Genomic DNA, 12,730 nt, shown 5'->3' with positions numbered 1-12,730 from the left:
TGTGAATATCTGTTCAGGGTGAACAATGTTCATGTTCATTTATGTCTGTGGCCTTAAGGGCAACATCCAACAATGTGCAGAATTAGTTGTAGATTGCATGTAGTAAATCTGCTGGCCAATAAATTTAGCTCAAATTGTACCTCCCCATCACCCACAGTCCCCCCCCCCAAAAGAAAATACCCTGTACCAGTCCACAGCCATTTATCATCATAGAACAGGTTGCCACTGTGCTCTGTAAAGCTAAAAACATGTCTTCATTGGTGCCTGATGATATACCAGGTTGCCTCTTAAACAGCTTAAATCAGGACTTATTGGGCCCATTAGGATCTCCCACAGCCTTTGGACAGGCTTTATCCCAGTAGAGTGGAGGACGGCAACAGTCATCCCTCTGCATAAAGAGGTACCATCTACTGACCCGGGAAATTACAGACCCATAAGTTTGACTAGTTTTGTATGTAAGACCGTAGAAAGAATAGTCATGGACCTATTAAATAATCACTTAGGAAGCTTCCAAACCCTGGACAAGACCACCTTTGGCTTTGTCAAGGGCAGGTCAGTCATACTGAATCTGATTGATTTCTTTGAGAAAATCAGTAAGGTCATGGATGAGGGTAAAACAGTGCCTACCTCGACCTGACCAAGACATTTGACACAGTTCACTCAGGTATTTATAAATAAACTCACAAAACTGGACATAAATCCCTATGTCACCAGATGGCTAGACGGTTGGCTCATGGACAGGACACGTGGTTAAAGTGGGTGAATCCAGATCCAGCAAGAGGCCAGTTACTAGTGATGGCCACAGGGCTCAGTGCTGGGACCACTGCTGTTCAAAATATACTTATCTGAAGTCAAGGCTAATGTGGAAGCCTTTCGATGACAAAGTTTGCCAACAACTGCAAGCTGGGGACAGTCATTGAATTCCCCAACAATGTAGCTGTCCTTCAGGAGGGTCTAGTTTAGACAAATGATTGGTGCCAAAACCATGGCCTAAAACTAAACAAGAAAAAAATGCATACATTTTTGGGAAGTCAAATACCCCTGCAGATTACAGCATCAATAGAATACCCCTAAGAGTAGACTCAGAGGTGAGTGTTCTAGGTACACAGATAGATAGTAGTGTGAACTTGTTTTTTTAATGAATACATTTTTATTGATTTTCAGAAACAGAAACATACATACAGTATGTATGTCAAAGAAATATTTATATAGTCAAAGCTTAAAGTGGAGAAACAGTTCCAAAAACAAGCATTACAAAACCAGCTATTTACCTAGGATGTCTATACTTGAAAAACTTTGTTTTCCCGAATGTATCTTTGAATAAGATTATAATTTATTACATATTTTTCTGTTTCCAGCACTTGATTTACTTTCTGCCAGACAATGCTTAAGGAAGTAGGGAGTTGTGTTCTTTCCTTGATTGTTTTCAATTCCAACTGCGAGACTGATAAAGTCATGTTTTTGAAATGTTTAAAATTGGGAGGAGTTGCAGCTTTCCAGTTCTGTGTAATATTTTTCCTTGCAATAGCAAGGAGAGTCCACAAAATTACATATTTTTGCCTTGGAACACAAAACAACACAGGTGTATTCAACAAAACTAAAGATTTTGTAAGTTGGAAATTATTAGTGAACAGTGCCTGTAAGAAATATTTGATACTTTCCCAACATTGTTTAGGTAAATGGCATTCACAGGACATCTGTTGCCAATTGGCTATTGATTGTGATTTACACCTCCAACATCTATTTTCTTTATTATATATTAATTGTAATTTGTGTGGTGTTAAGTATGTTCTATGTATAAATTGCTATGTGAAATGTTGCCAATATAGTGATAAAGATGTTAGTTTTGGAGACGTAAGAATTATTTTTTTTTATCTTTATCATCTGGCATTTTACCATTAAGTGTTTCATAGTATTTCCATATTTTTTATTATGAACTCTTGTTTCTTTAACTAATTTGTAAAATACTGATAAAATTCCTTTCTCATTTGTGGGAAATTCCATCAGCATTATTAACTGCTCTATGAACTTAGGAACCTTTTCCCTAACAGACTTCTGCATTATTGCCTGTTAGTTTAAAACTGTTTGTCTTAATCCCTGCAGTGTTAAACACATGTAACACATGTTATTTTCAAGGTTGAACTCATTAATAATTTGCTCTGTCATTAGTACTTTATTAGTGTTTATCAAGTGATGCCAGTAAATTAGTCCATTTTTACTAACTGTTTTAACAGCTACTGAGTCCTGAATTATATTATTTTGTGTATATGCTATTGGAAATATGAAAAAAGACCATGCTTTTATATCTGTATTTTTGTTTACAAAGTGCATAAAAGACTTTAGGGAATTGATAATATATTTAGAATTTATATTTTTGTGTTTCCCTGTTGCCAGATATTCCTTCAATAATCAGAGTAAGCTATTCGGTACTATTTGCATATGTTTATTTATTGTATCATGCTTATTCCACCTTCTTCAGATTTGTCAAAGTGATGTCTTGGGGCAACTCTGGTTTTTTTTAGGGTACCATAAGAATTTCGTTATTAACCCTTCAAATTGTTTTAAGTATGATTTTGGTGGAGGTAGCCAGCAAGCTTGTATAAAATACAGAATTTTCGGGAATATAATAATTTTAATTGTGTATAGTCTTTCCTCCATGGTAAAAAATAGCTTATTCCATTTTTGTATGAGTTCTTTGATGTTGTGTCTTTCGGCTTTTCCCGGTTAGGGGTCGCCACAGCGGAACTCCAGTCCGCTAATGATTGGTAGTTGATCTTTACGTGCAGAGTTACCAGCTCTGATGCACAGCCTTCAACGAAGGTACGCCCATTCACGCATGTCTCCACGCCGAAGACGCTCTAGCTGAGAATCGAACCGGACAGTGTCTTACTGTGAGGCGACAATGCTACCGCAGCACCACCCATATGAGTTCTTTGATATTATCCAAATTCTCTTTATAGTTTAGTTGCACTGTTATATCTATGTCATTTTTAATTTTAATTGCTAAGTATTTGATTGTATCATTTCTAGATAGATATTTATGATATTTTTTATTTAATGCTTCTTTGTTTATATTTGTTAGTAACATATTGGTTTTATTTTCATTAAATATAGTCCAGAAATCTTCTTAAACTGTTTTGTTGCTTTCCATAGTTCTTTTAGTGTGTTATTATCTTCTTTTAAAGTCAATAAAATGTTTGCAAGTAGCTGAATCTTTAACTCAAGTTCAGGATCTAGTTGAATTCCTTGAACGTTTGGGTTTGCACGTATGAAATTTGCTAATGGTTCTATTACTAATGCGAATAACAAAGGATGTGAACATACTTAGTAGTAGATTTAATGCATTATTAGGTAGTAGTTTAAACATCTCTGGTGTCATATTATCATTACCTGGGGCTTTGTTTAATTTTAGTTTCTTGATTTGCGCTTTAATTTGTTGTAGTTATATGTTTGTCTATTATTTTTCTGTGTTCATCTAATAGTCTTAATCTTATATTTCCTTAAGGAATTTTCTAAGTGCTTCACTTGATTCTACTTTATTTTCTAGACTACAGAGTTTGTTAAAATACACTCTAAAGGCTTCTAGAATTACTTCTAAGTCTGATACTTTTCTTGTCAATATTTTATATTTCTTTTATCTGATTTGCATTTATCATTCTTTTTGTCCTATTAGCTATTCTCCTTTGCTTTTTTGGATTCATAGTGTAAACGCGCCTAGTTTGACTTTCTCTAGATTAATCATTGTTTTATGGCTCAATATCTCTAAGTATTTTGTGTTGAGGTCTTCTAATCCTTTTTCTGAAGCTACGTTGCCTTTATGAATATCTAATGTCATTTTGAATATTTTAGTTTGTAGTTGTGCCAGTTCTTTATTCCAATGCTTTTGTTTGTTTTTAATCTACTTTGTTTCGTTGAAAACACATTTGGTTGAAAGTCAGTTTCCCCAACACACTTTACTGAAAGCTCACTTCATTGAAAACTCATTTCACTCAAACTTATTTCGTCGAAAGTTTATACATGGTCTTTTCCCCACTGTAGTGCAACCCTGGAGTTAGAATATTAAGTAAGAGGGGGTGTGAGGGGCATAGCCCCCCACCTATGTTAAACATTTTAAACCATGCACATGTATACTTCCAAGTGAAATAAATAACTCTTTCCAAAAAGACAACTTATAACCAAACTATGTGGGGGGCTGTGCCCCCACACCCCCCTTACTTAATATTCTAACTCTAGGGTACATTACAGTGGAGAAAAGGCCAAGTATAATTTTCAATGAAATGAGCTCCGGTGAAATGGGTTTTTGATGAAGTGAGCTTTCACTCTAGTGTGCTGAAGAAACTGATTTTTGACCAAATGTGTTTTCGAGAAAAAGTAGACCCATATACAATATATATAAATATATATATGTGTATATATATATATATATATATATATATATATATATATGTGTATATGTGTATATATATATATATATATATATATATATATGTGTATATATATATATATATATATATATGTCTGCTACCTTGTCTGTGAAGTTTAATTAAATCTGGAAATGTTTGCATCTCTGCAGTATAGTATTGTTCAAACTCTTTAAGGTGTGCTATATAGGCTGGAATTCTAAATATTGTAAGTGTTCTTTTAAAATTAAAATCTATTTCAGAAGTTGTTGCATTATGGTCTGAGAAGGGGCAGATGATTGTTTTGACTTTGCTTATTTTTGTGGTAAGATCTTTAGTAGTATGAACTTTTGACTGCCATGTGTCCACAATGGTGAGGAAGTCCTTTTTATGTGGTGCAATTTATAAGTAAAGGTATGGCATCCAGATCCAAGGAAATTATAGTCTCACTGTAGTCAGCCTTCATTAGCCCAGTAGTAGAGTACAGTGCGCCATTTGGCATGTACTTGACTAGGCACTTACTGCAGCTGGAATAACCTCAGAGGTTTCTCATGAAGAAATTACAGAGCGTAAACAACTTGAATTATGTGGATAGACTAAAAGCAGTATCCCTTTACTCTGTCTCCTACCAACTGTTAAGGGGTGACCTATGCCTAACCTGCAAGGCACTCACAAATCCAGCCCCATTGGAGTTGCTGCACGTCTGCAAGTCAGACAGCATGAGGGTCACCTGATCTGTGGATCTAAACTTAGTAACTCAGACAAAACATGCTGGAGAGCCATATATGTGTCTCAGAGGTTGCCTGTTCTTTGGAACAGGCTTCATATTCACATTAAGTGGAGCTCATCCCTGGCCGTCATCAAACACAGTTTGGATCAATGTATGAGGAATCACAAATTCACACCTGGGGTAGTGCCTGTGCCCCATATGGATAGGAGTAATCTGGAAAATACTGAATGGATAGGCAGAAATCCATGCCACCCTGTTGCCCCTATGAGTCATGGGTCCCCTTCAAAACATCTAAAACCCATAACATCTAATTTCATAACATTGAGAACAGAACATCTAAAACCCAAAGCATCTAAAACCCATAACATTGAATTTCATAACATCCAACAGTACAAATCACATGAAAATAACATCCCTTTCACATACAATGAATATAATGACACCAAACTACCAAACACACTTTTTACTACGTTTCTGCAGGAGGGCTTGATACAGTGAGGTTAGGAAATTAGCTTTTTTCCACTGTAGTGCGATCCTGGAGATGGTATATTTAATTTACTTGGGGGTGTGGGGGGTTCAGGGGGGCCTGCCCCCCTGCAGAAATGTAGTAAAAAGTGTGTTTGGTAGTTTGGTGGTGTTATATGTGGAGGGATGTTATTTTCTTGTGATTTGTAGTGTTAGATGTTATGAAATTAGATGTTTTGAGTTTTAGATGTTCTGGTTTCAATGTTATGAAATTAGATGTTATGGGTTTTATATGTCTCAAAGTAGACCCAGAGCCATATATTGGGTAAAATTGGGTTATATTTGCTTAGGCTTGTAAGTGCCCTTAAGCCATTAGCCTAGTAATTTCCTATGAAAGAAAGAAGAAAGAAAAAAAGGGTACCTGTTTGCTTTAGTATCTGTATAACATACAGAAATAACTGAAAATGCTTTACTATATAGCATGCAATGTATGGCATGTTTTATAAAAATACTGCAAAATATTTTTTGCTTGCAGTTACCTTTTTCCTTCTTCTTCCCCTCTCATTAATGTTCTTTCAGGCATTAATGGTGGTAACATAATTTTACCATACATTTCATAGGGACAGGATGACCTCAAGAACTAACCCTTCCTTCATGCCAAAGGTAGTATCAGCATTTACTGTAACCAAATCTTTTCACTTTTTTGTGTTCTCTTCTGAACCAAAAAATAAGGAAGAAGGAGAATCCTGGATGTCCGCAGCCAACTCTGTAGTTCACTGGGTTTATTAATGGTCATCCCACTACAGAAAGCCAGACATACACAGACCCAGGGAAGTAGAGAGACATAGTTTTTCTAGTCTTATATGCAAGGCTATGGAAAGAATTGTCATGGCCTGATAAACAAAGACACAGGAAATCCTTAAACACTGATTTCATCCCAGTTAGCATCCTAGCTAGGTGTCATCAGGGCCAGGTTATTCCTACTAAACTTGGTGGACTTTTTTGAGAAAGTCACTAGAGCCACAGGTGTGGGTACTTGGTACATACTGCTTACTTTGACCTGCCAAAGGCTTTTAAGACGGTACCTCATTTGAGTATTATAAACAAACTCAAATTTAGGCATAAATCCCTATTTCACCTGATGGATATCCAAATGCCTGACAGATAGGACACATGAAGTTAGGGTGGGGAAATCCGCCTCCACCAAGAAGTCTTTTACTAGTGGTGTCCCACAGGGCTCAGTACTGGGTCCTGTTGTGCTTGGAATATACATTTCTGAAGTCAAGGTAAATGTAGAGGGCCTTTTGCTGACGACTGCAAGTTGGGTGCAATCATTGAATCCCTCAACGACATAGATATTCTCCAGGACAAATAACTGGTGCCAGAACCATGGCCTAGAACTCAGTGGAAAAAAATGCATAGTTATATATACCCTTTGGAAATATGACCACCCCTACGGATTACAACTTTGATAACACTCCCCTAAGAGTAAACTCAGGGGTAAAGAACTTGAGACTCAGGTTAATAGCAGCCTGAACTTTGATCACCATGTGTCCATGGTAGTAAGAAAAATCCTTCTTTGTAGTGTAACATAGGTTCTTAAATTTATAGGTGTATACAAGTTTGACAGCCAGTAGGGCCTTTTTAAGCCTAGCCATGCATCCCAAATGTCTGACAAATTCTGGTATCCTTGACTGGTGTAAGCAGGGGCTTGAGAGATGAAACATTTACAAGCAGGGACCTGGGAGATGAACCATTTACAGGCTCCCTGTGTCCTTTAGAGACATAGGTGTCAAACAAGGAATGGGTTTCCTGTTCCCAATCCAACTGCCTTAGTTACATTTCATTTGGGTTGTTGCCTAACCTACTAAATAATCTCTGACCCATTCCTGATAAATCTGCTACTCATTCACTAAACAAACAGCACCAGAATTACCCAATCTAAGGATCTAAATCTCGGCAGTGATATAAGCAAAACTTGTTGGAGGGAGACTGGTTAGTATCTCATAGATTACCTCTTCTCTGGAATGGACTCCCCAGTCACGTGAAACAGCTCTACCCAAAGCATATTCAAATTCATTTTGGACTATTGGATGGGAAATTGCAAATCTACCCCTGTGTTGTCACCTGAGGCATTTGTGGACAGGAACAGTTTGTAGATGCCTCAAGGCACAAGCATACACAAAAGCCATTCTAGCCCATATGCATTGATAATTGGGAAAATTGGGGCAAGAATGGGTAGGCTTAAAAAGGCTCTAGGGCCATTAGCCTAGTAACCTCCTATGAACCTCGGATGCTTCATGGAGAGGACTCCAGTTTTATATCTTCAGATCAACTTTTTATTTCCTTTGAATGTAAGAAAAAAGAAAAACAGTGTTTAAACAGACAGTTTACAAATGGCTATTCTATGCTGTCTAGTTCTGTTATTCTCACCATGGAAAATCCCTTCCTTTTAAGGTCAAAGCTCACTCTACCAAGGCTTTGGCACTTCTAAGTCATTTTGGGAAGGAATGGATTTCTTCAGGCAGCAGCTTGGTCATTTGTGCACATATTTGCTAAACATTATGAGATAGATTCCTTCTCCAGGTCAAGAGCAGGATTTGCTAGGGCTGTTTTCCAGCGACTCCTGTACTCTAACCTTTGTTTCCTCCTCCCTAGCTATTTAAGCTTTGGTAATTATCCTATATAGCGTAGGCTACTGTAACATTTTCTAATGATGAACATATGTTGCCGTTTTTGTAAGTAAATTTACTATAACAGTAGGTGTTTGAATAAATCCCTGTTTCAGTACTAATGCCTTCTTACCTTTCCCCTTCTATTTTATTTCCCTTTTAGGTCTCCTACTGGTACTTATCCACCTATCTAATTTTTTGGTCAAGATGGAGTTTCCATTTTCCTTAACTATCCCCTTTTTTCTTAGCACATGTGTGTCTGTATTTGGAATTAAAGCCTTCCTTTCTGTGAGGCAAGAAAGCTCTGAATTTTGACAGTCTTACGCCTACATTTCTACTAGTAACCCTCTTTTGCTCTTTGAATGTATGATGCATGGAGAAGGAGTTCAAAAACATTTGAATACTGAATGCCTGAGTCTTGCCAGGATGTGTCCCCTATAGTTTAGGCTTCTGTAACAGTGATCTACTCAAACGTTTACTGTTATAGTAAACCAACTGTGTTTAATATGTAGACTCTACTCAAAAAGTAATACTGCTCTTGCTGTGTTTATTAGATTGCAGTAAAATAAGCTTGCACTTTGATTTATAATCTTAGGTATGTTCATACTGCAGCTGTTAGTAGGATACATTGACTGTTTAATTTTTGATGGATTATCTGTCAGTTGCATCCAAAAACTGTAGGATATGCGTGCACACATTTGTGTTTGACATCAAATTTCATTCATTGTAAGAATTAATAGTCAACATAAGTGGTTTGTGTTTTAGGTGGACTTGGATGTAACATTACCAGGAGAAGGTGGAAAAGATCGCCCCTTTAAAGTGTCTATAAAATTTGTGTCACGAGTAAGCTGGCATTTGCTGCATGACGTTTTGACAGGGCGGAGTATGCCAGAGCCACTGGAACTTGACAAACCCATCAGCACAAACCCTGTACATGCAGTTGATGTTGTTTTGCGACACCTTCCCTCCATGAAGTATGTATTTGAAGTTTAATTGTATTCAGTGGAAATTTCTTACTTCTGATGCTTGTGTACATTACTTGATTTTACGTTTGCTTGTACTCCATCCTAGCTCCTTAGGCCAGAGTATTGACATTACTATATTCATGAAAGTGGTATTGCAAGACAAATCAAATAATTTGCATAGTGCTCACACTCATTTCTGAAAGGAGACTGCAAGCAGCAAAATCTTTCTGCAGCTAGTGGTCATGAGATGAGGTTATGATCTTACAAAACGTTACTAAATGTGTGAAATGAGACAGTTTCTTACATTTGAACCTTAAGTGTGTAGCTGTTAATATGGACTGTCTCCAACCTTTCCATTACAGGGCAAAAGGAAACAGAAACAGTTGCTGCATATCATACAAGCAAATAAAAGGGGAGGATGTTTTCTTTGATAGAGTCATCCTTCTAAGTCTACTTAATTTCTAATGGTACAATTTTTTTTGCTTCTCTCACAGCTGTTCATAATGGACTGTGCCCTGGAGCCACTCCTTAATAGTCTACTTCACCTTTCGTAGCTCACCTCTTAAACTTTTGAGTGTTACAAATCCTTTCACTGGTCTTAAAAATCATATAATAGAATCAAAAAGAGGAGCATTTCATTGTCTTTTGTAATTGAGGGTTTTCACATATTTGAGCTTAGCTGATCAAGAGGAGAAGGTCAACAACACATGGAACACACAGCCCTCCAGAACACCCACCATCACAGCTCTCACATAAAAACACAAACCACGCACCCACCTTCGCAGAGGCTCTCAATAGAAATCTACCCAAACCGCAAAGACCTCCAAGGCAGAAACGCACTCGACCACCACAACACGGCACAAACCACAAGACGCATAGCTCACCTACACAGTGTGCCCCTCAACCTAAGCCCCTAAGGCAAAACTGCTTGCCCAATACAGTAATCATAGGTGAGGCACACTGATACCCCACTCACTAGGTTGAATAAGGAGAAGGTAACAGTCAGCTGCCTATCAGGTGACAGAATGAGGCACATAACACATGCACTCAGGTCACTCCACAACAAGTGCAAGTATGATTTTGTCATTATCCATGTGGTTGTGAATGACCTGAGATGTACCTTCCTGGACTACATGAAAGGAGACATGGTGGAGCTCTCGGATTATGTGGCCCAGGCAGGTATGACCCTAGCCCTGTACAGCATCCTACCGCCACCCAGAATGATACCGAAGTACAAGCAGAAAATAATTGACTTCAAAAGTTGGCTAAGTTCCTGGTGTCATTCAAAGGGGATCCAGCCTCTGTCTGCTTGGGATGACATGATTGACAGACCTCAATGCTTTGCCAGAGATGGCCTGCATCTGTCACACCTGGGTTTCTGGGTACTGTTTAAGGCTCTTGCCACCCCCTATAGTGCCTTTTTAGGTGGTGTTCCAAAGACCAAATTACCACCATAACAGCTATAAATAAATGCAATCTGACGGTCATGCTGCTCAACGCTAGAAGTCTAAATCTCAAGATGCACTCACTCGAAGCACTCCTCAAAATGAAGAACATCGACATTTGTGCTGTAACGGAGACCTGGTTTAAAGCAGCAGAAAGCACCCCTACGCTACCAGGCTGTAACTAATTTCACACTTTCGGCCCCAGAACATGGACCAAAGCTCCACAAAAGCAGTGGTGTCTCCATATTCATAAATTATATTCACACCTCCAGACTAGTAGCCCAGCATAACGCATCTGTGATAATTCAGGTACAACTAACATTGGGTAAGACGGCGATTCAGGTCGTAGCCTGCTGTAGGTCCCCAACCATGTTCCAAGACTCACTCCATGTTCCTAATCACCATGGAAACTATTAGGGTCCAACCCGACACTCTCATACTAGGTGACTTCAACTACCCCTCCATCAACTGGGAGAACTACTCATGCACCAGTACACTGGCCCAATGCTTCCTGGAATTCATCAGTTCTAGTGCCCTGGACCAGGTCATTCTTACCCCCACTAGAGGAAGCAACATCCTTGACCTGGTTATTACTAACAAGGGCAACCATTGCTCTGCACCAGTAGTCAATTATTCCCTGGTTAGATCTGATCACAAACTAATCTCCATGGAAATCCTCATCTCACCCCCCCACCACCGCAAAGGTAACGACCATGAAAAACTTCTCCAAAGCTGACTTTGGGCTCCTAAAAACAGAGGTGGCAAACTTCACAGCACCCATGCCAATGGAAAATAGATGCAATACACCAGTGCACTGTACGAACACGTACATAAATGCATGGAACTAGCCATACCCAACAGAACCAAGACGCTGTCCTCCAAAAACAGGAAGCCAATCTGGTGGTCCCCTGGCATTAATAAACTATACAACAGAAGGAAGAAACTTGCAGAAAAAGGTGAATTCCCAAGAATGGAAAAACTGCCTTATTAGCCTGAACAAAAAGTTGAAATCCCTCATCAAAACCTCTAAAGCCACCTATGAAGGCAGAGTTGCGGCAGACACTAAAAACAACCACAAAGCCTTCTATAGTTATATCAAGAATCTCCACGGCAATACCCAGATTTGCCCTGAGTTACTGCACAATGGTACCTCCTATACTGAGCCAAGAGATATTGCCAACATACTGGCCGACAGATCCAGTGCCAACATTACCCCTCTCTCCACCCCTAAAGGACCAATCACAATACCAGAAGAATGCCAGTCACCCAGCATCACTGCAGCACAGGTTAAAGCTGCATTGTCCAAGGCCAAGAATAAAGCTTCCATGGGACCCGACAGTATCCCTGGCTGTGTTCTACATGAACTACAAAGTGAACTGGCACCACATCTGTGTGCCCTGCTCACTCCCAGTCTCACCTCAGGCTTTGTCACTACCGAATGGCGCACTGCTACAGTCATCCCTCTCCATAAAGGGAGAGTGACTACAGACCCTGGGAATTATCGCCCCATTAGCTTGGCGAGTCTGATATGTAAGGCTGTGGAACGCATCATCATGGACCTAATTAACAAGGATACAGGGAATCTCCAAACTCTAGATCCCATGCAGTTTGGGTTTGTAAAAGGTAGATCATGCCTGCTCAACCTGGTTGACTTCTTTGAGTCAGTCACCAGAGCTGTGGATGAGGTTAAGATAGTTCATGTAGCCTACCTCGATCTGGCCAAGACCTTTGATAACATTTTCACTCAGAAATTATTGATAAACTCACCAAACTAGGCATCAACCCCTATAACCTGTGGAACTTTGTTTAACTTGCTTACTTATGTAATCTCTGTAAATAGTCTGTTTGTAATATGTAATGCTGGTATTATGTAATGCTGTATCTGCTTACCCTTGGAGCTTTTCTCCCCGGGCCTCCGCTGAAAATGGACATGCATCCAGTCGGACTATCCCAGTCAACAAATGTAAAATAAAAAAATAAAAATATCACTAGGTGGGGTTGCAAATTGGCTCACAGATGGAACCCACAGTGTGAAAGTAGCGGATGCCAAGTC

The 12,730-nt window shown here is 38.9% G+C and overlaps 1 protein-coding gene across 1 annotated transcript in view; it reads left to right on the top strand.

Moving 5' to 3' along the window:
- Positions 1–12,730, top strand: part of LOC122792213 (protein argonaute-3) — a 1,955,650-nt gene that overhangs the window by 415,982 nt on the left and 1,526,938 nt on the right. The window contains exon 4 of the mRNA XM_044059953.1: positions 9,033–9,241. Within this exon, the coding sequence (XP_043915888.1) occupies positions 9,033–9,241 (209 nt within the window). The remainder of the gene's footprint in view (positions 1–9,032; positions 9,242–12,730) is intronic.

The sequence above is a fragment of the Protopterus annectens genome, chromosome 1.part2, assembly GCF_019279795.1.
Source record: "Protopterus annectens isolate FY-2018-M chromosome 1.part2, PAN1.0, whole genome shotgun sequence".
Classification (NCBI taxonomy): Eukaryota; Metazoa; Chordata; order Ceratodontiformes; family Protopteridae; genus Protopterus; species Protopterus annectens.
This window is presented reverse-complemented; position numbering and strand designations above follow the sequence as displayed.